The sequence below is a fragment of the Seriola dumerili genome, unplaced genomic scaffold (genome assembly GCF_002260705.1).
Source record: "Seriola dumerili isolate Sdu_G_001 unplaced genomic scaffold, Sdu_1.0 BDQW01000468.1, whole genome shotgun sequence".
Taxonomy (NCBI): domain Eukaryota; kingdom Metazoa; phylum Chordata; class Actinopteri; order Carangiformes; family Carangidae; genus Seriola; species Seriola dumerili.
The window spans coordinates 3,649,000-3,674,362 of record NW_019174723.1 but is presented as its reverse complement, the minus strand read 5'-3'; the positions used below and the strand labels follow the sequence as shown (position 1 = coordinate 3,674,362).

At 40.5% G+C, this 25,363-nt stretch overlaps 1 protein-coding gene across 1 annotated transcript; it reads right to left on the bottom strand.

Annotated features, from left to right (window-relative positions):
* Positions 1-3,408: 3,408 nt before the first annotated feature.
* Positions 3,409-24,604, bottom strand: LOC111234946 (F-actin-methionine sulfoxide oxidase mical1-like). Its single transcript, XM_022763189.1, has 24 exons — positions 24,574-24,604; positions 21,533-21,844; positions 20,359-20,566; positions 19,128-19,235; positions 18,897-18,992; positions 18,536-18,691; positions 17,563-17,663; positions 17,035-17,292; positions 16,005-16,120; positions 14,840-14,966; positions 14,482-14,560; positions 14,114-14,261; positions 13,248-13,438; positions 12,098-12,204; positions 11,728-11,790; positions 11,391-11,640; positions 10,936-11,003; positions 9,835-10,642; positions 9,574-9,701; positions 9,361-9,474; positions 8,298-8,391; positions 7,604-7,697; positions 7,232-7,305; positions 3,409-5,838 (listed from the first exon to the last, which is right to left on the bottom strand). Exons 2-24 carry the CDS (start codon positions 21,788-21,790, stop codon positions 5,645-5,647), a joined length of 3,840 nt encoding a protein of 1,279 aa, XP_022618910.1. The 5' UTR covers positions 21,791-21,844; positions 24,574-24,604; the 3' UTR covers positions 3,409-5,644.
* Positions 24,605-25,363: the final 759 nt, after the last annotated feature.

The following is a 25,363-nucleotide window of genomic DNA, read 5'->3' as shown; positions in this document are numbered from 1 at the left end:
CATGGACACTTCCAAGAATGACTGAATACTTACTAGTGATGTTATCACTGTACTAGTAAAGTTATTAATGCAATGCATTAATAGAGTTTTTATTTATTGCACAAATCCATCAAATCTGCAGTTGAAAGGTCAAATGGCCCAGTGGAGTGGTTTACCCATTACAAACCCATTACATCCTATAAACCATTAGTAAAGGTGCCATAGGATAAAGTGGTGCCTACAACAAACAGGAAATGTGTTTGGAAACTTGTGTTCACATCACTTCAGTAGAAACGTTGTATCTGGGTTATACACTGTGACTGCAGCATTAGGCTCTGAGCATGCTGCAGCATGCACTGTGGTCTTCAGAGGCAACCTTTAACAGGCTTATGTATTAATCTGCATCAGGTGTTTATTTCACCTGCCACACGCGGAGCCACACAGTACACAGAGACAAAGGACAGGTCACGTTTATAGCACTGTCGGCCGTCTCTGTTCGTTTATTTACTGCAAACAAACCAATTCTGCTTGTGCCATGCAAAATAAATTATCCATAAATATTTCAAATCAAAAGGCACGACTCAGCTAGAGCGATGCAGGTAGGTGTTGAAGGTCAACAAAAACTTGTTTTAATGATTTCTATCTGCCATCACAGGCTGCAGTGATGAACCAGTGTGACTCCGTCTGCCTGGATGAGTTTCATGGCTTTAAAAGCAGCCTACCTGAGTTTTAGGGCATGTGCTGCAAATAGAGAGTGAAAATATCAATAGCTGAACTGGCTCATCATGTTGTCATGGATACTGGTTCAAGAGGTTGTCATGGTCATCTTCCATTTCAGGTGGGGGTTTTTTCCCAGGAGAAGAATGAGCTGAAGTCTTTTCCAATCAGGAGAGGAGGCATCAGGCCCGCAGGAGACAACAGCTCCTGTAATGAGTGTCAGCTTTGATGACGGATGTTAAACTGCAGGAAGGCAGCACAGTCACTGGGTCTGAGTTAGTACCAGCTGCTATTAGAGTGTTTGAGCAGTTTTAAATACCAGGAAATATTTGTTCAAAAGATAGTACATGACTTAATCTGTCATAATCTGTACTATCATGCTAATTATTAAAACATATATGCAGTTCTATATTTTTGCATAAAATCATCTATCAGTAAATTGTCTGTAATTTTATACTGGGATATAAATGAATATTGTGGTATTGAAAAATTTCAAAAAAATAAATTGGGGAACATCTAATGGATAAAATAAGATATAAAGTCCAATATTTTTCCTTTACATTTTGTATTGTCTGTGTTTTCCACTTGTTTAAAACACAATAAAAATAGGGTTTAAAAATCAGATCATTCCACAAAGTAATTCTGCTGATTGATTCCCAACAGTGCTCACAATGGCCTCACACACACACTGATATAATATTACAGGAATAGATACCACAGTATAATCAGTAGTGAGAAGTAAATGAGTATATTTGCTTCTCAATATTCAGGTACTTCACTAGTTTGTACTTATACTCCTATATTGTACTTTTTACTCCACTATCTGACAGCTGGAGCTCTTACTTTGCATTTTAACATTTTACATATGAAACACAAAATTATTTTCTAAAATATGATGCATTGTTGTGTAAAAATATCAAGCTATTTTTGTCAGTAATTAAGTCCTTTTTTTTTTCCAAAAACAGTGAAAAATAAATCTGACAGAGCTGTAAGAATATTCCAATATTGTATTCACAGCAAATTTACTTAAATTTATTTAACTTAACATCTTTTAGTCTTTTGTTTAGAAACCTGTGTTATTTCTTGTTTCAAGATATAAAAACTAATATCCAAAACATGTTTAAGCAAGTTGATTTGATTTTAAAGTTAGGATTTTAAGACTTAAATTAAGATAGAAATGTCTGTATACGATGACAGAATAAACTGCTCAACAGTATTTAAAGCAGTTAAAATAAGCTCCACCAACTACAATAATTAAATGTAACTTACACATTAAAGCATCAATAATAGTCTCACAGCAGAATAAAAAGAGCCATTTTACATAATTAATACTTTTACTTTTGATACTGTAAGTAGGTTTTTCTGTTGCTTTTGCTTAAATAAATTTCAGAATGAAGGACTTTTACTTTTATAAGGGAATTGATCATTTTACTGAAGGATCAGAGTACTTCTTCCACCGCTGTACATGACAGAATTACACCACACACTCATGTGAACCTTACATCATCTACAAGCTTAGAAGAGAAAAAACAGGATCAGTTTGAACTTTCTGACCTTTATAAGTGGGATTATCCTGGATTGCAGCTTCAGTTATGTCATTAAAGTGATGTAAAACAAAGTTGTCCATTCTCCACAGAGGACAACAATTAACACCGCCTCAGGCTGTTAAGATCTTTGGTGAGTTAATTAATGGTCAATAGGATTACACTAAAGGGATCAGGTAAACGTTCAATACTTTATATAACCTGAGTCAAAGAAGAACATTTATACTCATCACATCTTCAGATCTTCAACAAACAATTCAGTGAAGTTAATCACGATTCAAATCCATCAAACAAATATCTATTTTGGCCTATAAAGTGTTATATGAGGTAATTTAATTGTTACTAAAACTGTTCACTGCTCATATAACCTGAGATTAAATTTAAATCGGTGAATGAAACTACTGACTCATGTGAGACATTTCGACACTATAAACATATAACAAAAAAAGTTATATAAAGTAATTAACCACTGTTCAAGTGTGTTAAAAGTCTCTTAGAATAAACATAAACAAGTGTGTGGGCTGTAATCATCTACTGTAATTATTCACCTTTATGCTCCATTTCAGAACATCCAGAAATAGTGCTGCTCATCCTCCACATGGGCTTCCTCCGTATGGTCAGAAGGGCTGAAAAATGCTTACAGCTAGTCAACAAACATGCTTTTCTGAGGTTAAAACGATTACCTCTGTTCTATTTGGCTCCTCTTAATGGTGCCCACTCATTGAGCTTTTTTTGTTTTGCATTTGAAGGGTTACTTTCCAAAATTGCCCTCTCAAAAAAAGTTATTTACTGAAGTATATCATCCAATATCTGAACATTTTGAGGATTTAATCTGTAGAAGGCTTTATTACATGAGCATTTCTTCTCAATCTGTACATACGTACTTCTTCTTTTTGGATGATCTTTGTCAGACTTATTATTCTCAATGAATTATCCTGTCTGATTCAAAAGAATGGACGTCTTTGAGCCTAACTGAAGAGCTGACAGAGGTGAATGAGAGGCTGACGTGGCTGTGTGAGCGTGAGTAGCATCTGACCTCAGCTTTCTTTTTGAAATGTTGATTTTTAAAATTGCCGGATTTAGTTTTTCAGTTTTATTTATTTACCAACACCCTTAGAAGAGAAAAAAGATCAAATCTGGATCAAACAAATCATTTAATTTTGCAGGATTTAAGATGCAAGTGCATTTACTTAACGAATATACTTTAGTTTTACTTTACTAGTATAGTTTAGAGGTACTTGTACTTTACTTGAGTATTTCTATTTTTTGCTTTTTTCTATTTTGTATACACATGTCAGAGGGAACTATTGTAGTTTTTAATGCAGATTAAGATTTTAAATATAAAACATATAATCTAATTAAATAAGATATAAGATGTGTTTTTATAGAACAAACCCTCTAGTACGTAAAGTTGTGTACATTAGCTCCATCTCGACCATCTACAATATTAAAAATTCTGCTTATACATTAATACAGAGGTTATCAAAGTGGGAGGTGGGCCTCACAGGGGAGGCTCAGTGAATGGAAGGGAAAAAATATTACAAGTTAGTATGTTAGTAATGAAAAAAAAGAGATCAAGTAAATTAGACTAAATGTGTGTGATTTGGTTAAAGAGATAGTTCAGAGATACAGAGGCTTTGGGGAATTTACAGTTTTTCCCACTTTCCCAGAGTCAGAAACTAATAAAAACCTTAGGACAGCCCTTTTTTTATGTATTTGGTTTTCTCTCAAGTTATGTCAAACAGCAGTATTTGGCCACCTTGGCTCAATTGTTGGGTGTCTGTGGGATCAAATAACAATCATGATCCCACAGGCATCCAGGAATTGAGCAAAACAAAGCACGTAAACTACCGTGGGGTGAGGTTTGTCTGAGGGGAGGTCCACAGTCTCAGACTTTGAAAACAACTGCATTAATACATCAATAATAATAATGATCCAATATTAATGAATTCATATAGTGCTGTCATCCAAAGTACTTTACAATTTGCCTGTCTCACTCACTCACACACACACTTACTTGGAAGTTAGAACAGCAGGGGCAGTCAAACCCTTTATACAACTATAGTCTACTGTACTGCATGACCAAGTTTATGGCTACCCAGCCACTCACTAAACATGCAAAACACTTAGCAATAACAGGCACCTCTGAGGAGTTCATTGTATTATCAGAAACATCAAAACTAAAACACCAAAGTGCATGATCTTTATTTGATATACTGTGAAGTTCTGCCCAGGTGGCACAAAATGGCAGCAGAACAATGAATATATAAGGCTCCTTTTCTCTAACAACATACTGGTCTTTCTCTTGATTTTGGCTAATCTGCCAGCACATGAATAGGAACACCGGCGAATGATAAATGATAGCAGTTTATAAATAGATGAACCTAGTTAGGTCTCTTTTTCCATTCACCCCCAGAATCCCACATGTTCATATATTACACCAGCACTTAAAAAGCAGCCGACTGTTGAAGGCCATCGGTGAAAACCCTAACTCTGATCCTAGAGGACTGAACTAGCAACCCCTGAGATTAACTATCCAACGTGCTGTCAGGAGAGGACGTGGTGAACAGCAGGAAGTGCTACAAAATTCATTGACATTCAAAACGGAAAACTGGATAAGAAACAAAAGTAATGAATACTTGAATTTTACTGTATATAATAATACTAATATTTTAACTACCTCTTATTTTTTTTTAACCTTCATCATATTTCTATTCAGTATACAAATACCAAACATAGAATTATGATATGTAATATTATGTCTTTGTGTACAATAGTACCTATTCATGATGACAAGTAAAATCATGAACATCAAACCTAGATCTATCTGTAAGGCTCCAAAGCCAGCGACTGCACTTTTCCCACTGCTGTAATTTAATGCTGCTTTGCACTCAAGTCACATGTCATGACCAAACCAGGCCAAGTCCAAGAGTGGGTAACGATTACCCGCTGTGTGGTGGTTGTTCAATAGTGCAACAGACACTAGAGATCCTTTTTTCGTGTGGGGTTTGTTGCTGTGACTCCACTTTCACAGCAGGCAGGGCTTAGTCAGAGAGTTGTTGGACACATCAACTCAAAGCCTCAGATCTCAAGGTTTATGTCTCCCTCTAGGGGCTGGTTTTGCAAGTGATATTCATTCAGCCTCCAGCCCGTAAGCCTGAACTCTTAATCCTAATCGCTGAGGGACCGCTCGTGGTGGGTCACCTTCCACAACGATGCCGTATCATCTTTGGCTTTGCAAAAGTTTCAGGTTCCAAGTCTGAAAGCAGCAAATCTCACACACAGTAGATGTGCGAGCATCTACTGTGCAGTACATACAGGTTCATGCTGAGCGTGTGTGTGTGTGTGTGTGTGTGTGTGTGTGTGTGTGTGTGTGTGTGTGTGTGTGTGTGTGTGTGTAAGCTTTATGCCCAGTGAACCTGAGCTCCTGCCTTCGAGTGCCGTTTGGCCTCCTTAATGGAGAAGGCCTCTTGCTCCTCGCTGATCTCCTTCAGCCTCTTCTCCTCCAGAAACGACACCAGAGAGTCCCTCATGTCCACCACCTCGATCATCTGGTGGAGGACTCGATCCTCTTCTGCCTGCTGCTCTGCTGTCTTGTCTGCCAGACAAACACATGTGCACACTTTAAAGCAGATATAATCAATGTATTTACAAAAACAACATATCCATGACAATGTGAGAGGGGTCGCTCCTGAATCTGAATCTGCAGCTCCTCAGTTTTAGAAAGTTTCAGCTCATTGTTTATCTGTCCTGCAACTTCACTGATTTGGTTAACTCTCACTGCTTTCATTCATTTTCAGCCACAGCAGACAGCAGCTGCTTTCAGCTAAACAGCTCTGAAAAACCCCCCTGTACACTACCTGCTCAGACACAGTTATTGACCTGCTGGTGCACATAGTGGAGCATTTAGCGGCAGAAGAGTCACATGTTTCCCTCAGGAATTGGTAGAGACCAAAAAACAGAGCTAAAAGAGACTCTAAATTAATGCTGATGTTACTCCATAACAGCTGGAATTGTAGATAAGTAACTATTTTCTAATAAGTTTGTCATACCATCTTAAAAAGATGATGATAAAGTATTCTGTTGTGTTCACAACTTGTTTTCTGCTACCCCCAAGTGGCCAAAATAATTAGTTACTGCAGGTTTGAATTAAAAATTAAATTAAGCCTGACTATAAGATGACCCAGCCTTTTCCAACACCTGGAAGATACAAAGCAATTTAAGATGAGTCCTGATGGGAATGTTTCCCAGCGATACTTGTTTTTACTAGTCAGGAGCTTATTTCCTCCAAAGCAGCAAAACCCCTTGAAAGAAGCCATCAGAAGATGCTGCAGGTGAAACAGGGCCTCCTACACATTTTAAAGGATGGATTAACAAGCCTCTTTTAAACACAATACTCATATGCGCATATGTACACTGAAAACACTGGTGGTCACTTTAATCGCTCCTCCTGGCCAAAAAAAAATCACAAAGTGTGCAAAAATATATTTCAACATCTTTGGAAAATACCCACTTTTTTCGACTGCTAAGTCTCCAATTAGCTTTACAGTGGGGTTTTGAGGGTTGAGGCGTTTATGTGGACACATGATCATGTGAGTATTGTTTTAAGACAGACCTGAGAAAATGTGAACCTGTCCTGAGGGATGACCAACGCTAAATGACACACTATAAATGGACTTGAAGAAATTCACTTGCCTTGCAACATTTACAAACAACAATCATCCCATAATGCAACACTCTCTCTAGGAGCCAGTTCAAAAAGAATATCTGATGTTGGGAATGAACAATTGTCTAGTCTTTGAATATAATACACCCCCCTTCAAATTTAATTTCCATAAACAGATACTGTTTCATATTCATGGAAATACAGTGTGTTTTTTAAAATGCACTGATTATATTCAGTTGGGCTGCTAACTTGAGCTGCATCAAAATCAATGGGCCAGTTCAAGTCAACAACAACGTCAACAACAAATGTTTCCATGTGTGCACACCATTCAGCTCCATGTATTTCCTGAGCTCCAACTCCAACATGCTCTGCTTGTCTTCCAGTTCCAGCTGTCGAGACCTAAGAGAAAAAACAAACATCAGCTGAGCCATGTCCACATTGCATCTTGCTTTAGCTGCAGGTCACTACGAGGCCATATGACAAATAGAGCTTGACTGTAAGGAAGACGACTGGTTGGTACCATGGTGGGAACAAGCAGCGCAGTGTTTCGATGTGGAAGTCTGATGTTATGGACCTTCTGACTACTGTGTATGTTCTCCTATCCACAAAAGCTGTGTTGTATTCCCAGTGTGACTACATGGGATTTTACTGTGTATCTTATAATTTACCAGCGAGCCAATGTAAGGCGCACACTTACGCCACCATGAGGTCAGACTCCTCAGAGACCAGTGCGTTCTTCTCGTGCACGAGTTGGATCCAATGCTCGATCATGTCAGGAGAACCGCTACTGTCTGGAAGAGGAAGAATTCAGTGTTTGGGTGCCTGTGAGTGATGTTATATTTATATGTAAATATTTAAAAAGAGAAAGAGGAAGAGAGGCTTGTATGGAAATTCTGTATACAGTGTATGGGAACAAGATGTTGTTGTATGTGCTGCACGTGAAATAACATCTAGTGTCTGCAGAGAAACTGGGTGCCCTTAGGCTAATATGTATATATGAGCGATTGCTGGAAGCTGTTCAAATTCAGCCGACTTACAAGATTCAGTGTTTACCATTTTAACCACATTAAACCACATACATGTACTGTATTTTTTAGTTAAGTATTTCTAGTACTCTCCCTCTAAAATCAACAGCAGGTGATTTGGACCCTCGTACATTGTTCTCTTGATTTTCTATTAGCACAAGAGAGAGGACCTCATTTACTAACAACTACAGTAGTTAGCAATAGTCTTCTGGCAGTAGGACACCCTTTTGATAACATGGGGTACAAAATCTGTGTGAAAATCAGATTAAAAATAAAATAAAATGAAAACAAGGAGCTTTTATTATATCGGGAATTAAAAAATGTGGGTCTGTTGTTAATATTATTTATATGGATATATAAACTTACCATCTTCTCCTCGCAGACTTTGCTCCAGAACTACACCTTTCACTTCCAGCTCCTTGAAGGTCACCTCGATCTCCTCCAGTCTCCTCTGGATGGACTTTAACCCACAAAAACAAGGAGTTAGAAAGGCACTCGAGCAAACACACACTTAAATTAAAATCTGTGAAATTTATATGAAATCAAACCCCATTTGGATACTATTTATGGTCTGCATTTGTTCTGCAGTAGCAATTGAATGTATTTACACTCAATAATTACCTCTCTATATAGTACTTTTCAGTGTATTAGCACTGGATTCTGCCATTCCCACACAGAATTAAAATTGCCTTCACACACAAGAGGCTAACAGAAAATGATGCAGCATGTAATCCAGCGTTACTGTTTGTGAATTTATCATCATTGATATCAGCCTCACAGTTCACTCTCTTTACACCATATCAAACCGAACTTTTCCTGCTGCTGCTGCTGCTGCTGCTTCACATTAAAAGCATTCAACTGGTGAAACACGGTGTGGCTTTTATTGTGATGCAGCAACACAATGTATTTCTTTTATGTTGGGTATTTTTTGAGAGTGGATCAGTTTTAAATATTGCAGGAGTAATGGGATGAGAGGAAGCAGCCACAGTGAGCCGACAGGCTGCACACATCCAACAAGTACTCTTGGCATGAGCAGCATGAAATCAGGCCATGGTTGTTCCATGATGGGAAAAGGCTGATTATTGATCAACTCGAGTTTGTTTGTTTGTGCTGTGAACTGATTCACCAGCTTCTCTCCTGTTGTATTTCTGACAAACTAGCTGCTCAAGGAGAGTTTGCTGCACCCTGAGTGCTAGGGCTTGAAGTGTTAGACCAAAGTTGTTGTTACCATGGTAACATCAGGTGTCTTCAAGTCAACGAGGAGAGAAATCATAAGGATTATAACTTTAAAAATATGCAAAAATTCTAAAAATAGAAGAAGCCAGGACATTTAATCTTAATGTTCACAAATTTAAGAGCTATTGAGTGAAGCTGAAGAAGCCACTGACCAAAAAACATGACACTGTAATTCTGTGAGAGAGACACTGACCTGTGCTTTGCGCAATCGCTGTAGTTCGCTCATCTTGGCTCGTCGTTCCAGCGTCCTCATCTTCATCAGCTCCAGCTTCTCAGCCTCCACAGGGTCTGATGGCACAGTCTGAAACTACAGGTGATGCATCATCAGTGGGAGTGCAATGCAGGTAAATATGTAGCTGCTCTTCATCATGTAAAATGAAAACATCAGATCCATTCCTCTCCTTACTTTCTCATCATATAAGTCAATATCATCTCGTTCAAACATCTCATCATCATCGTCGTCGTCGTCGTCATCATCGTCGTCTCCATCAGCTCCCTCTTCGGAGGTGCTGTGAACATGTCTGAATGTTGTTTCTGTACATAAAAAAAATAGGTTGTAATAAGCGTCACAATGAACCCGGACTGACTCAGAAACACCACAGCAAACTTTTTCTTCCCTGGAAGTATTTTTTTTTTCCTCGAGATCAAAGAGAAGACGAGTCCTTACCCACTCTCCCTGGATGATTAATGAGGACACTGAGCCGGGTGTCTCTGCTGATCCTCGGGGAAGAGAGATTCCAGGGGGAAAACTTGGATCGTACTCTGGTCTGTCCGCTTGGCATTTCTTTCCTCCTGAAACAGCGTCGATTCCTCTTCTCCCTGATGTGACTAGCAGTGCTGCCGCTCCAGTAGCCCTCCTCTTCTTGCCCATCCAGGCCCTCTGGTTTGGGAGGGCTCGGACCTCCTGCTGTGGCTGAGGAAGACGAGCAGGATGAGGACCCACCGGGAGTCTCAGAGTCCGAGTCGGCGCTGAAACTCTGAAGATTCACCAGCTGGCTTTTCTCCTCGTCAGTCAGCTGGAGTTTCCGCAGCGACTGCTTAGGACGGGAGTCTGGAGCCACTTTAGAGATCTCGTTCGGAGCGGTCGGAGATGAGTGATCTTCTAGAGTTGAGGGGTTAAAAAGGTGGACCATGCGAGGTTTTGCTATTGGAGGGGAGGGCTGAGGGCTGGGTGTAGTCTGCCGAGAGAGGCGTGGCTTGGGGACAGGGTAGGGAATTATGGATGGAAGCTCCTGTATCTCCCCCTCAGCGGGAGCTGCTACATCTGTCTTAGATGGAGGATCTGAGGAAGTTTCTGGTTCTTGGGACTCTTCTGTGGATTCAAGTATGCGCTGGTCCTGTCCATCAGGGTTGTGTGACATTGTGTGCGAAGAGGGAACACAGTCCAAAGTGTGCTCATACTCCTCGTCCGATGGAGACAGTGTATAATCATCGCTGGAAACCCCATTCTCTTCTTTGTGAATTTCTTTGCTATCCTGAATAGAGAAAAAGCATTGAAAAATATAAAAAAAAAAACGAAAAGAAAAAAAATAGAAATCACTGTTTAATATGAACTCATCCACAGCTTGCATATGTTTTTAAACAAACACTCTCATTAGTGGTGTCTAACTGCTGCCATCGTGCAGGCTGCTGACATCGGACCAGGCACCAGAAGGATGATGCATCATGCAACAGAAGATTGTGTAACACAAGGAACACAAGGACTCAACATGGAGTCTGGAGCAGGAAGCAACAGAATGCTTTAGATCTGTTCTGTTCAGTGACCCACCTTACAAGATGTCTCAGCCCCGTTTCCCAGCTCCAGCTCTTCAGAGTGCAGCTCACAGTAAAATCTCCCTGAGGGGACGTCACAGATGAAAACAATAAAAAGGGGTTGAAATTTCAGAAAGTAGTGAGTGTCAATGATAATAAGAAGAAGAAGCAGAAGCAGAAGAAGCAGAAGAAGCAGAAGAAGCAGAAGAAGAAGAAAAAACCCTGCTGTTTTCTTAAATGATTAATTTCCTCTTGGTCTAAATGGGAACTCCTTTAAAAAGGGTCCCAGTGCAAATTATTAATTGCACAAATAAATAAATAAACACTGGTGCTTCCTGTATTGCAGTAAATCTTATCCTGGCTTTGAAAGAGCACCTTATCCCACAGGTGTGATAGCTGTTGAAATCAGAAATACAGGTGCTTCTGAGTACGGCTAGATTAGCAAAGGATATATTATATGACAGTGCTCACCTGTGGTCTGGTCAAAGGTGTATCCCACCAGTCTGAGCGTGATGCCGCACTGGTGGCAGGTGAAGCAGCTCCGATGGAAGAACTTGCCCTCAGCACTGATGCGCTCCAACACGTAGACCCTCTGACCGCAAAAGTAGCACTCCTCACTGTTTGTCATTGACCCACCAGCACCAGGTTCAGGCTCAGGCTCAGGCTCTTGAGCCGAATCAGGTATAAGACTGACCTCAGGGGACACAGAAGGCGGCGGCGTCTAAGGGAAAAGGTCACAAGGCAGAATTATAGTCAGTAAAACAACAACAAAATTAAATGAGCAGAATTAGTAGAAAACACAACTCACACTGTCCTCATCTCCCATCCTCGTCTCTCTTACTCTTGATTGTTTCTCTGCTGCCAACTTTTCCTGCAAAAAAAAAAATCATGAAAACTATTAACTATCATGTGACCTGATTATGTTTATTATGTGGAGAACAGTCACAAACAAACTCGATTAGACCATTTTAACGTCTATCTAGAAGCCTGTCTAACATTTTGACCCGAAAGAGAGAAATAACAGATGAAAAAGACACGCAAGTCACCGACAGCACAAGAATCACAGACTGAAGGCCCAGACGTGAACTCCAGCCAACATGCCAGTGTGTTTGAAAATATCTTTATCAAACATTTCTCGGTGCTGTGTAAACAGTGAACTCTAGTCACAGTGGGCGTACCTTGCGCCTTTGCAGAGAGTTGTGCTTCAGCTTGTTCAGGAAGAAGACAGCTGACTGTGTCTGGGAGAGAGTCAGAGGCTTGGACGACGGCAGGAAGCCTGCAGGGTCTGTAGCCAATAGAAAAATGTCACACACACCAAATTCAGTTTATCTTAACATGACACTGGACAGAAAACCTAAAGACATCTGAACGTTGGCCTGCTTGCAGCTTTCTACACAGCTGCTTAAAATATTCTAATTGCAACTTTTTTAATATCTCCTAGGTATATTTATGTTGAATACTCAGTCAGACATATGAATAATCCCTCTTACTTGTATATTCTGTAGTGTCACAGCAGCAGAAGCTGAATTTAACCTGTCAATCCACATAAAAACTCTTCAGATCCTTCTCTGACTACCACTCCCACTCTTTCATCATTCAGATAAGGTTACCGGAGAGTGACAGCTCCCTCCTGCTGCCTGCACATCAGTCAGTGGATCCCCAAGCTGAGCAGCAGCACAGCATCACAGACACGGAGAGCGTATAGATCACACCCACTACAGCTCATTCAGTGCCTCCTGGGCTCACATCTACGCTGCACAAACTCCTCATGCCACAAAGACAGTAAAAATACCTCTGCCGCAAACAGCCACGAGAAAATCCTCCTTCGGAGCAGGAATAGTAGATCCTCTTCAAGAGACTAGAGCTAGTCCCATCAGACCCTGATAAGCCTGCTCCACACCGTGTCTATTAGCTCTGCCTGCTGCTGCTGCCGCTGCTGCTGGGCTGGTTTAGTGCAGGAGAGCAGTTCGACCAGTAGAGGCTGTCTCTGAACAACAGCACTAGCCACTTAAGCCCAATGAATTCTGGGTAACATGCTCTTAAAGAGACAGCAGTGATTTGATCACCTCTCAACACCAAATACATTTCAGTGGGAGGACACCTGACCCTTTTAAGGTGATGCTAATGCTTTGCAGTGTCTAAGCAACCGAGTTATGTAAGTTTGATGCTGCTGTCTGTAATAGAAATATATCAGAACATAAATTGCTTTAAAGTGACATAATTAATGAAACCATTAACTGTGGAGTGCTGTAAAGTGCTTTTTTGGCTTTTCAATTTTGCTTTTGTACTTTTTTAACCCAAACAAATAACACAGGCCCAAACTTTTACCTTTTGCCGGCACAGTGAAGGCTTTCTGGACCTGGGTGAGGTAAGAAACCATGGACAACTTGTCTATCTGACCACTGTTGGCCAAGTCACTGGCAGACATGACGGGTGGGATGCCCAGCTCCTTCTCCAAGATGCTGAAGGCCAGTTGGTTGTTGTGAACAGCGCTGGACTCATCCAGAGAGGACATGTCACTGAGGAGGAATTAGAAAAGAGGGATTGTTCTACAGCAGGGGTTTTCACAGTCTGAGACTGTGGGACTCCCCTCAGACAAACCTTGGAAAAAGGCGACCCCCTCACCCCACCTTAGTTTACTTACTTTGTTTCACTCAATTCCTGGATGCCAGTGGGATCTTGATTATGTTATTTGATCCCATAGACACGCAATAATTCAGCCAAGATAGCCTAAAACTGCTGTTTGACTAACTTGACTAAACCAAATATATAAAAAAGGTCTGCCCTAAGGATTTTATTAATATCTGACTCTGGGAAAAACAGTAAAATTCCCCAAAACTACTGTATCATTTTAACCAAATCACAAACCTATAGGCTAATTAACATGATCTCCTTCTGATAACTAATGCAATAACTTGTTATATTTTTTGCTGAGGCCCACCTCCCACTTTGGAAACCTCTGTTCTACAGTATAAATTAGAGAGGTGATCATTATATTAGCTTTTGGTTACTGTTTGCTTAACTAGGTTTTAACTAGATTTTACTAGGCAAAATGAGTAAAATGCAAATATGTGATGCATATTTCTTTCCAAGAACTGGGTCAAATTAACAGCACTACATAATTATTCAGCATCCTGTCTCATTAGTGTATGTTGTCAGTTGAATACCAAGCTACCGTCAACGCAGCCACTCACATGAGCTTAGGCCTGAAGTGGTGGATCAGGGCGCACAGAGCCAGCCCGGACCTCCAGGACTGGGTGAAATCTTTTACATTCACATTCGCATAATCTGCGGTGTGGTTCTGGCACCATTTCAACAGTTCTTCAAACCCACCAATCGAATCTGAGAGGGCAAACACAGTTTTTCAGACAGTTCTCTACAACCTTTTTGTGGTTTCACACTCACAAAAATGTCCATCTGTGATACGAAATATTTATATTGTTTTCAGTGTTGGCCACAAAGTGCTTTATACTTTACTCAACACAGCAGAATCTAAAGTGAAAGAATAACCCCAGTAACCACCACACAGACCCGACTGCCTGCACAGTGAAGACCAGCTGACCTTGACGCATGTGAGACCACTTGTCCCTCTGTTTCTTGCTCGATGGGCGGGATTTATCGACATCATACAGGTGCTGCACCTAATTAAGTGACAGGTAGATTAGTCAATACATTCAGAGATCACAGACTAAACAAATGAACCCTTTCAATAACTGTTATACTGTGTGTGGAAATCACTGTCAAGGCCCAGAACTGATAAATATAGGTTGTTTTTTGCTTTGCTGTAAAAAATATTTATTTCCTTAAAACAGAGGTCAGTCAACTCGAGTGTTATCTCCGTCCCTGAACGACCTTTGTGATGATTAAAAAGACTCTGATTTAAATTCTCTGTTGAGTAAATAAAGGATAACAGTCCTGACCTGGTTGCTATGGATGGATGAGAGGTTGACCCTCTGATACCGTGTTTTGGGGTCGATGCTGTAACCAGCGTAGTTTTTGCTGGTGTTTTCTGGTGTGGTCTGAGACAGGAGCTGGTAAACACTTTCTCTGTACATTTGTGAAGAAATGAGAGCAGAGTGTTTCAGAGAAAAAAACAGCGCCGAGTTGTTCCACACATTGAAACACAGAGGTGCACTGAAACGTAAAACAATACTGAAAAGGAAACTGACACCAATAAGGAAAGTGATGTTACTGGGTGAGTTTTGAGATTACTCAACAAGTCATCTTTTTGACTTCAGATTAATAAACATTATGATTGAAAATAACAAGATAGGCTCTGAACAGTTTACTCTGTACAGTTGTGAGGTTTCCCATAATAAGTTTATCTGATCAAATTCTTGAAACTTTTCAGTAAAGTCTTGTCTAGTAAATATCAAAAGCTCAGAATCATCATGTTTTTATGGGTAAAATATAACTTTTTTTTCGAAACACCAGAAGAATCATTTTTTTATTCTTTTTTTAAAGATTATTATTTGACATTTCTGCTTTATTTTATAGCAACAGTAGGGACAGACAGGAAGGTCAGGGTAGAGAGGGAATGACATGCAGCCAAGGGCCCAAGCTGGACTCAAACCCAGGCCGCTGCAGTAAGGACTCAGCATTGGTACATGGTACCAGGTGAGCTACTGGGGCGCCCCATAGTTTTATTCTTGTCACATAAAGGAATCATGTTGAAATAATCTTAACATCTATGCAATCAAAACAACTATTTATGATATTAATTATCTCAGGGTAGGAGGTGTTGCTGATGAGGAGATCCGCAGGCATACTGATCAGTTTTGGCACTTTATTTTAATACTTTATTTTGTGCTTTCAAGGCAAACCATAAACAATTCTAAATGTCTAAATCCTTATTTTTATTTTAGTTTAACTAAAAACAAATATTGTACTAACGGTAGAACCTGTGGTTTATACTGTCAGTCCAGGCAGGTGGTGAGAAATAAAGCAGTAAAGAAAGATGAAAAAGCTCCATCTTGAAACCTGGTGTGTTTCTCATGATATTGCTTGTAAATTGCTTGTAATGAAAACATGAAATTTGCCTGTCAGTATTGTGTACTGCTTAGTAGGTGTATGAAGCCTGCTCACCTCTCAGCCACGACCTTGAGATGTGGGACCCCCATGCCCCAGCTTCTAACCATCCACGCTGTGTCAAAAGCAGCTAGAAACCCGCGGGCTATGCCTGTTCCCAGAGGCCAGAACGGCTGCAGAGAACGGAGCATAAGAACTCATTGTAGCACATTAAGATAATCTCACAATTAAGTGGAGCAGACACATTTCATACAATGAGTGATTATCACACTAGGATGCACCTCATTTATTAATACTTACAGGACTGAAAAAGAAACAGCTGCCTGGCTCTCCCCACAAACTCTACGCTTATCCAGTTTCTAAACAGCATTATCTTTACGTCAACAGAGCTAAAGGTCTGTGAGCAGCTCTTTGATGTGGAGCTTTGAGCTGAATGCTAATAATATTTCCAATGTTTTCAATGTTCCCCGTCTTAGTTTAGTGTGTTAGCATGCCAGCATTTGCTAATTAGCACTAAACAAAGCTCAACTGAGGCCAATGGGAATGTTATTAGCTGTGCAGATGTTTATTCATCAAGTATTGCACAAATTAATATTTAGAGCGAATGATGTTGCAAGTAATTACGGTTCCTCTTGAGGGGAACATGAATGTCTATACCTGACCAAATTTCCTGACAATTTATTAGAAAGTTGTCAAGACATTTCACTGAAAATCACAAACGTCAACGCCATGGTTTCAGAAAAGAAAACATAAAGTCGGGGGATCATCAAATTTATAGGATACTTTATCTGGGAACCATGAATCCACAACAGTTTGTGCCATTTATCTTGTAGATGCTGGGATATTTCACTGGATACATGAAATAACCAGCTAGCTGGTGGTGCTACATGAAAACTCAGGGAATCATTAGCAGTCAAGGTTTTAGATTAATTTCCTCTGGGGACAATGAATATCTGGACTAAACTTAATAGCAATCCATCCAGTAAATGTTGAGATATTTCAGTCTGGACCAAGCAACGTTGCCATCCCTGGAGCCACAGCGTTAGCTTGGCTTTATGTGAACTAGATGAAAAGCATTGTTCCCTACCTCCACCAGGCAATCTCCAACAAGACCCATCAACAATTTCTTCCCCCTCCTCTCCCTGACAAGCGAGGCGTTCTCAGCACGGTGCATGCAGGTGAAGTCGAACATGGCCACGTCTGGCCGGCCAGGTTGGTTCTCAACAAACCGGAGGTCAGGCAGTTTTCCGCCTGTGGAGAAGTAGGCAGCATCATGGGCGAAGCTGTACAAAGCCTCATGGTCTACATTTGCTGGAGCCAGTAGCTTCTCTGCATCACTGTAGTCCTGTAGAGACACAAGGAGAAGGTTCGTCTGATGAGTCATGGCACCTTTTCTGAAGCTGAGTGACATGTCATATACTCATATACTGCTGCATTAGCTATTTCGCCAGGCTGCAGAAGAAAAGCAGATGACTGACAGTTTATCTCGTCACACTGGAGCACCTGCATGGCCGTCTCAATCATCCAGTTTGTTTCTTTTCCTTTACTGGCCGGGAACATAGCCAGTGCCAATAAGAATCAAACTTTTCCGCTGTAATGGATGTGTTGCTCTCACCTGTTTAATGACCCCCTTCTTCAGCAAGCTCTTCTTCTTGGCAGTCATGACAAAGTAGTGGGTGGCGTCCTTATAGTAGACAATGTTCTCCAAATCAATACCTGGAATAGAAAAAGGGAAAGAGAGCTTGGTGGGCATAGATACAGAGAGTGAGAGAGACCAGTGTAGGAGAGTGGAAGAATCAGGAAAGCTGACAGTAAGTGTGATATTTTCCTATATTATCAGCTTGTTTGCTTTTATGTTTCTACTGGTTTTAGGATGGGGAAGTAGATGAGGACTTGGACAATGGGAGGTGAGTGAAATATGATCATGAGAATGAGTGTGAACAGGGATGTAAAGGTGGCTCTTAATAGTAAGGTTTGTTCAAAACAAAGGTGCAGTAGATGTAGAGTCCATCAGAGAGGAAGGGTGGATCATCAGTTAATGCTGTCACAGGAAATGAACTAAGGATTGGAAAACAGATTAACTGCAAGGCTGCGTTTTTTTCACGTTTCACGTTGCACCCAATCTGACAGTGTGACAGTTCATTTTAAAGCCTTGAGGGTTGTGTTCACCAAGAAAAAAAAAACAGAATTAGAAATGTTACGATTGGGGTGTCACGTAGCGCAGTGGGTAACGCAGGCACCCCATATATAGAGGCTACAGTCCTCGCTGCAGCTGGCCCCCGGTTCGACTCCCACATCGGATGGCCCTTTCCTGCGTGTCGTTCCCCCTCTCTCTGCCTCCCCATTTCTTGTCTCTCTACTATCCTGTCCATTAAAGGCACAAAAAGCCCAAAAAAAAAAGAAATGTTACAATTCATGGTGACTTTACTTCATAATACATTTTCTCACTTCAAGCTCATCTGAAGCAACTGACTTCCTCTTGCTTCACGTTTTAAATATAGTAGTATACTGAAATACAGCAAACAGCTGCATCACTGCAAACCAACATGTTCTCCTCCATTCAGATGAACGTGACTGCGAATTCCTACCGGTCTCAGTGAGCAGATCTTGGAAGAACTTCTGGTTGTAGATGCGTGCGACACCGCTGATCTCTGCTACTTGGGCCTCGGCAGCCGTGTTTCTGTTGATGAAGTTGGCTGTGATGCCAATGGCAAGCTTGCCTCTCAGCTCCTTGTGCTTAAAACCTGAAAGTTTTAGAAAGAAGCAAAAGAGGAAACTGGGCTGACCAAGGCGCACACATTGAATAAGACTGCTACAGGAAGTTTGTGCTTCTGTGACTGTGATGTGTAAGCCAGGCCTTGCAAAATGTGTAACTACAGCTGAATGTGCCCCCTATTGCAACAGTGGGAGCAGAAGTGACTGAAGCATGGATGTGTGTGTTTGTCTCACCATCAGGGACAAACCTGCCTCCTCCAGCAGAGATGAAGACATCAAACTGGAAGGTTGCAGCGGGATGAGACCCGGGCTGCAGCTTGGCCATCCAACCTGCCAGAAACGTATCAAACTTTTATGTGCAGCTGATTTCATAACAACTTTTACTGCTTTACATACTTCTGGTTCGTACAAACAACATATGATGATGAGCAGAAATAGTGGGGAGAGAGATGTAAATGTAAGTACCGTTGTCTCCTGAGGGCTCGATCAGGCCCTGGAACTCCACTCCAGTGTGAACCTCTACCCCGAGGAGAAGAGACACTTTCAATAAAACCAACTGCAGCTGACGAATGCCTGCAAACACACATGTATATTTCATTGGAAATGTGTGTGAGATAACCAAGACCCCAGACATGCAGTCAGTTGTGCAAACAGGGAGGGCTGCTACTAGATTTTTTTCATAGTTTATTAATCTTTCGTTTATTTTTTGAGTAATCTAATTACAGCTGAGGCTTTAAAACTTTATCCACGGAGGTCTCCTCCTCTCCAAAACATATCAAGCCAATGATTAAAACCAGTAAAACACTGAATAAAGTAGTTTCACATTAAAAAAACTGTGTTTCTCAGACAACTTTAATGCCTCTGGCAGACAACCACAACACTAAGGCTTGCGCATAGGGGACATGACGCCATTGACAGGAAACCAAATGAAAAAGATATTACCTTGATTTAAATCACTTATTTCTCTGGGTTTGAAATTTGCTGTGTGTTGTAAATATTTATGAAATGTTAATATACTGCTTATAAATGCTAAATAGGGAGACCTATATTAAAGAGTTACCCAAAATGGCAGAAAATAGGGGGACAAAACCATCACAATTTCCCAGAGCCCAGTGTGATGTCTTCAGTTTGCTTGTTTTGTCAACAACAACAGTCCAAACCTCAATAGAAGTATAAAGAGAAAGTGTTACATTTGAGAAACTATTGTGCTTGATAATAAACTATTAATCAATTAAAAATGTTGTTGATTCTGCTCATGTCCAAAGTTCAGTAATGTTTGGAGGGACGATGTTTGATGCCAGATGATAGAGGTGTTTCCCATGATATTCCCGCAGTAGTCCTTGTGTAATTACAAAAGGCCTTGAGGGAAGGGTTAAAGTTTATGTGTTACAAACCACACCAGGGCCCACGAGGTGAATCACAATGAGGTGGTTGAAACCTGAGTCTCCGTCATACAACATATCACATATGTTGTAAGGCTCCAAAAGACCAAATTCATAAAGAGGTGGGGTCCTGTCCCACACCTCGCCCAGATCAGACACTTACATGCTGACATTAAAATAAAACATAAGTTGCAGAGAAGTTGTGTTTTCTGCTGATCTACTGGTGGATTTAATCAACTAATAATTTAACTGATAGGAGCTGTGAAAAACACCAGAGCTGGCTGACGTAAAGGACACCATCATTAGTCACTCACTGATGTGATCCAGAGAGCCTGTACAGAATTTGCCATAGAACTTCTTGGCTCCGAGCCCACGGAGGTCGCAGATGGTGTAGGGCCACAGGTGGAGGACGTTGTTCCTGGTAAAAGCCTCTCTCTTCTCCAATACCACCACCTGAGCTCCCAGCAGGGACAGCTCGATGGCCGTTCTCAGCCCACATGGTCCAGCACCCAACACAAGACACTGAGACAGAGGAGGAGGAAATTAGAAATACAGCCAGCGTGGATGATATGATGCCAATCAAAGAATGAAGACATCTACTACATGTTTTCACAGTATATCCTCCTGTAGGGCAAATTAGTGTGACGTTAAAATTGAGCCATGTGTTGATTTAGACTTCAAAAATCCTCAAGGTCAAATCTTTCTGTCTGACAATAAAACAAGTACTGAGCTATCCTTTAAAAATGCTGGAAATTAACATGAATCTGTCTGAATCTGATCAGCAGCGAATCCCCCAAAAAATCTTCATCAAAAAATAAAAATGCATTATGAACAGACAAAAATGGATCCATAGACCTTTCACAATTAATGCTCATGTTTTAATGAGATTGTCTCGATTGAAACTGCAACAAAAGATTTTTTGACTTTTAAAGTTGATGTTTAGCGTTGTTGGTGGCTGATATTTGTACCAATACTTATTATATTTATATCGGATCGACTTTCCAAATAATTCAGAGGTATTCAGTTTTATTGTTTTCCCCCAGAATTCGGAAAACCCCACTGTTCCTGTTTAGAAGTAGCTGAACATTGTGGCAAATTGTCATTGTAAAAAAAAATGCTAATAAATTCACATAAATGAAAACATAGATGTGTCGTGTTGTCCTTAAACTGCAAACTACATCTGTTGATGAAGGTCACGTGATATGATTGAAACTTCCAGCTACTAAAAGGACCTTGTTCTGAGTCTAATGTACCTGTGATCAAAGAGGAACCGCCGTCACTTTGGCACTGTCTCACTGACTTAACTTAATCAAAGGCTAATTCCCTGTATGTCTAACTATCATGGCAATAACAAGAATTATGTCAAATATTTCAAAACTAAAAAGGCAGCAATAAACAGTCCAAACCTACTGTCCACATCTGGACCTTTGGGACAAACTGTCCCTTTGAAAATACATAAAAAAGTAGAGAATCACTGGTTGACAGTACCTTGTTTTTCGTGCAGGCTTTTCCTTGCTGGTAATCTGCGTGAGACGCTCTTTTGTCCAGCTTTGTCCACAGCGCTTTGGCCTTCCAGTAGTTCAGTCTCTCCTTTAACTTGATGTAAAAGGTTCTGAAATCTTTAGGGTTGATGTCTAGTTGCATGCAGAGCTCAGCAAAGTGGTGCTTCACATCCTTACAGCTCTGGGCATGGACGAAGAGGTCGAACGTAGCATGTGAAGGACTGACAGGGTCCTGGCTCGCCATAGTGGAGGATGACGGGTGAACTCCTGTCCTGTGGTCGCTGGGTTTGATAGGTAACTGTGAAAGAGGAGGTTATATCATGGTATTAGCACTTCCTATCTGGAAACGACTGGGCTGTGGGGATAGGTTTACTGTAAATGATCAAAGGGTTACAAAGTCGTTGTTGCTCTTGTTGTTTTCATTTATAGCCATGGTCCAGTCTTCTACCTACTGTGCTCTTGTCATGCTCTCTAATTATAGTCCACATGTTTAACTGCTGAAGACTTTTTTTGCTACCTGGTTGGCTGAGTCATTACTAACTTCCTCACAGTCGTTTCTGTAGCTTTCCATATCTTGTCTTTTTTACGACTGCTTCACAGTGAGCAACCCGCCCACAGCTGATGTGTCATTCTCACACACGGCCTCAGGATGTGTGCCTGTCATTAGTCTCAGTAGGCCACAGTAGACAGTTTAACAGAAACATATGGCTGAAACACACAGTGAGATGGCTGCTTTTTCAATATGTTTGAACTGAAATAACTGTTATGTATCACCTCAAAGGAACATAAAAAATGCATGCTACCTAGGGGTGATTGAAATTAATATCCAATATCAATAAAATATCATACAATATTCATAAGAGTCGTAATATGGCAAATATAAGCAGAGACACATTGGTCTACACAACATGATGCCTGTCAAAATTCACCGTGGTCCCAGGTGAAGTCTTCAAATGTTGTGCTTTGTCCAAAGATTCTCACATTTGAGAACCTGGATCCAACTACAAAGTGATATTAAAACAGCTGCAGCTGACTTCATTTCCTGTCATATGCACTAATCACCACAGCGCTAAACACAAGTGCAGGATAAAGTCTTCATTAACTAATTTTGTTAGTTTTTAAGCAGAATTTGCCTGAAATTACTAAGTTAGAACTTGGGCTGCAACAAATGATTATTTTTATTATTGATTAATCTGCTGATTATTTTCTGAGTTCATCATTAAGGCTAAAACCTGTTATAATTTCGCATAGCCAAGATAATGTATTCATATAGCTTTATCATACCAAGATGGAACAAGGGAATTGATTTGGGATTTTTGGGAAAAAAAAAAAGACTAAATAGATTCATCAACTCACGCACATATGCGTCGGTTTTCTCCAGGTACTCCAGCTTCCTCTCACAGTCCAAAGACATACAGGTTTAGGTTAACTGGTGACTCTCAATTTTCCCCTAGGTTTGTCTCTGTATGTCAGCCTTGTGATAGACTGGCGACCTGTCCTGGGTGTACCCCACTCTTGCCCGATATTATTTTCTGTCAATCAGCTAATTAATTAATCAACAAATTGTTGCAGCCCTAGTTAGAACAAGAAATATTTGTAAAACAAAAGTGAAAGTTGATGAACACCTATCTTTTACGTCAATTGTATTAGCATTCAATGTGAGCTCACAACTCAAAATCTATTTGTATCATTTACTTAAGGTGGGATAATTTCAAAAACTACAGGCAAGTAAGATGCTAATCATTTAAGTCAATATCATGTTCAAACATTAAAAGCACCTTCTTAAAGCACTGTTCACACAATATGTACATTTACCACATAACATTTAGCACCGTGAAATGCACAAACTTGCACACACAGTATAGTTTCACAGTTCACTGAGTGTGAAGTAGATGTAGCTGACATTTCCTGTAACAAATACTCATGCATCAATTCCTGACATTAACCTCAAAGTGACTCCTCCCCCTGCTACTGATTCTGCAGCTTTTACCCTCCACCTGAGACGCAAAGTCTATAATTACAGTCACAGACCACTGCAACATGTGTGCATGACTCAGCTTATGTGTGTGTGTGTGTGTGTGTGTGTGTGTGTGTGTGTGTGTGTTGTGTGTTTGTGTGTGTGAACCTGATGGTTAATGTTATTAAGTCTGATATTCCTTCTTCATTTTTTACCACTGACTGTCTATATATATTCACTGAAAAAGAACATCATGGTGACAAAGCCTTTGGAAACAACATGACAAAAAACTAAAAACCTTCCCTCTCTGCCTGTTTGCATTGCTGCTTTCCACCCTGTTGTATATGTTGTATACCCAATACAAGACCCAAATGATTCTTACTTAACACAATGGCTTCAACATGAAAATTACAGCTCAGATGAACATAAACCAGGATAATTATATATAAAATGATTTAAGTCCCACTTTTGTCCCAAATAAGCCTCCTGACATGCTGAGTTACCTTTGGTTTGAAATAATTAATCAAACTTGCATCAAGGTAAAAGTCCACAGGCTGTAAATGGAGCCAGCGTGTCCATGAAAAAAAAAAAAAAAAAAAAAAAAAAAAAATAGGCCTGTGAAGACAAGACAGCTTGTCAAAACTAAAAATAACTCAGACGATCGTCTTGACACTTTTATCTAATTCTCAAGGAGGTTGCTGTATTTTTACTCTGCTGTATTTATACTCTGTGCTATTTTTTATGTGCTAACCAGCTTGAAAGATGCAGCATTACAAAAGAAAAACACAAAAGCACAAGCTTGTTTCCCATGGTTTGTGACACTATTAGATATATTTGAAGATGGTCATGCTGAATTAAAAGTCATCTGTGGCAAAGGTAAACACACAAACACATACAAACAGTGAGAGAGTCATCATCATCTGATCATCTGACTTGTGTTAAGCAATTCTAAGGAAGATGCGAGTTTAAACAGGAATGCATTGGACAGGATGGGACAGAAACAAGCAGGATTTAAAGGTGAATTGACCTGATTTTCCTCAGAGCTGGTGGATTGGATTGGATTGACCCACCTTATTACATGTGTAAGCTCTGCGGAGTGTGCCTGGCAACGCTGTGTGTATCAGGATGTTGGATCAAACACTGATCTCCAGCCTGGCAGGTTTTGGACAGAGACAGAGAGAGACAGAGAGAGAGAGAGGAGAAAATGAGGGGAAGAGAAAGAGAGGCGAGGGGGAAAAAAAAGAAGTACATGTCATTTCCTGAACTTATCTGCCCTAACAGGCATCCATGGTTTGTACTGAGGCATTAAACCATAGCCTAAGAGCTCACAATGATAGGAAGCTGATACATGAAGAGGAAGGTGTGGTACTGAGTGAGCTGCAGTGCCAAAGTAGGCTGTGCTAGCATCCAGATTTAAATCACACAAACGCTATAGGAGAGCTGAGAGAGAAAACACAGAGCCGCAGAACAAAAACAAATTAATTCACTCATTCATGTCTTTTACATTGGAAGTGAACTATATAGAAAAACACACATACTCAATGTTACCAGAGAGCAGCAACACATCTTTAGGCTACCTAAACTTTAAGACACACAAAATAACAAGAGTGTCGCTGCACAGGAAAAACAAAAGACACGACACACAAAAATCTTTCCTTACAAGTCAAATATGGGCGAACTTACTGGCTTTGAAGTAATGTTGGGAGCTGGTATCTGGGAAACTGTATCCCGGGTTTCGTTTCCATGTGTGTCTCTTTCTTCTCCTTTGTTTACAGGTAAAGCGCTAGCTCACCTGTGCCCTGCGCGCACACAGCAAGAGTAGTAGAGAGCCTCTTCCGGGACTTTCTCTAACGTTACAGA

What these genes read in the sequence shown, in the direction of transcription:
- LOC111234946 (XM_022763189.1), bottom strand. Translation starts at nt 21,790, where the DNA reads ATGGCGAGCCAGGACCCTGTCAGTCCTTCACATGCTACGTTCGACCTC. An exon ending in AGGCAGGTTTGTCCCTGATG is followed by an intron (nt 18,692 to 18,896) that starts GTGAGACAAACA and finishes TAAAACTTTCAG; the next exon opens with GTTTTAAGCACAAGGAGCTG. An exon ending in AGATCTGCTCACTGAGACCG is followed by an intron (nt 17,664 to 18,535) that starts GTAGGAATTCGC and finishes TTTCTATTCCAG; the next exon opens with GTATTGATTTGGAGAACATT.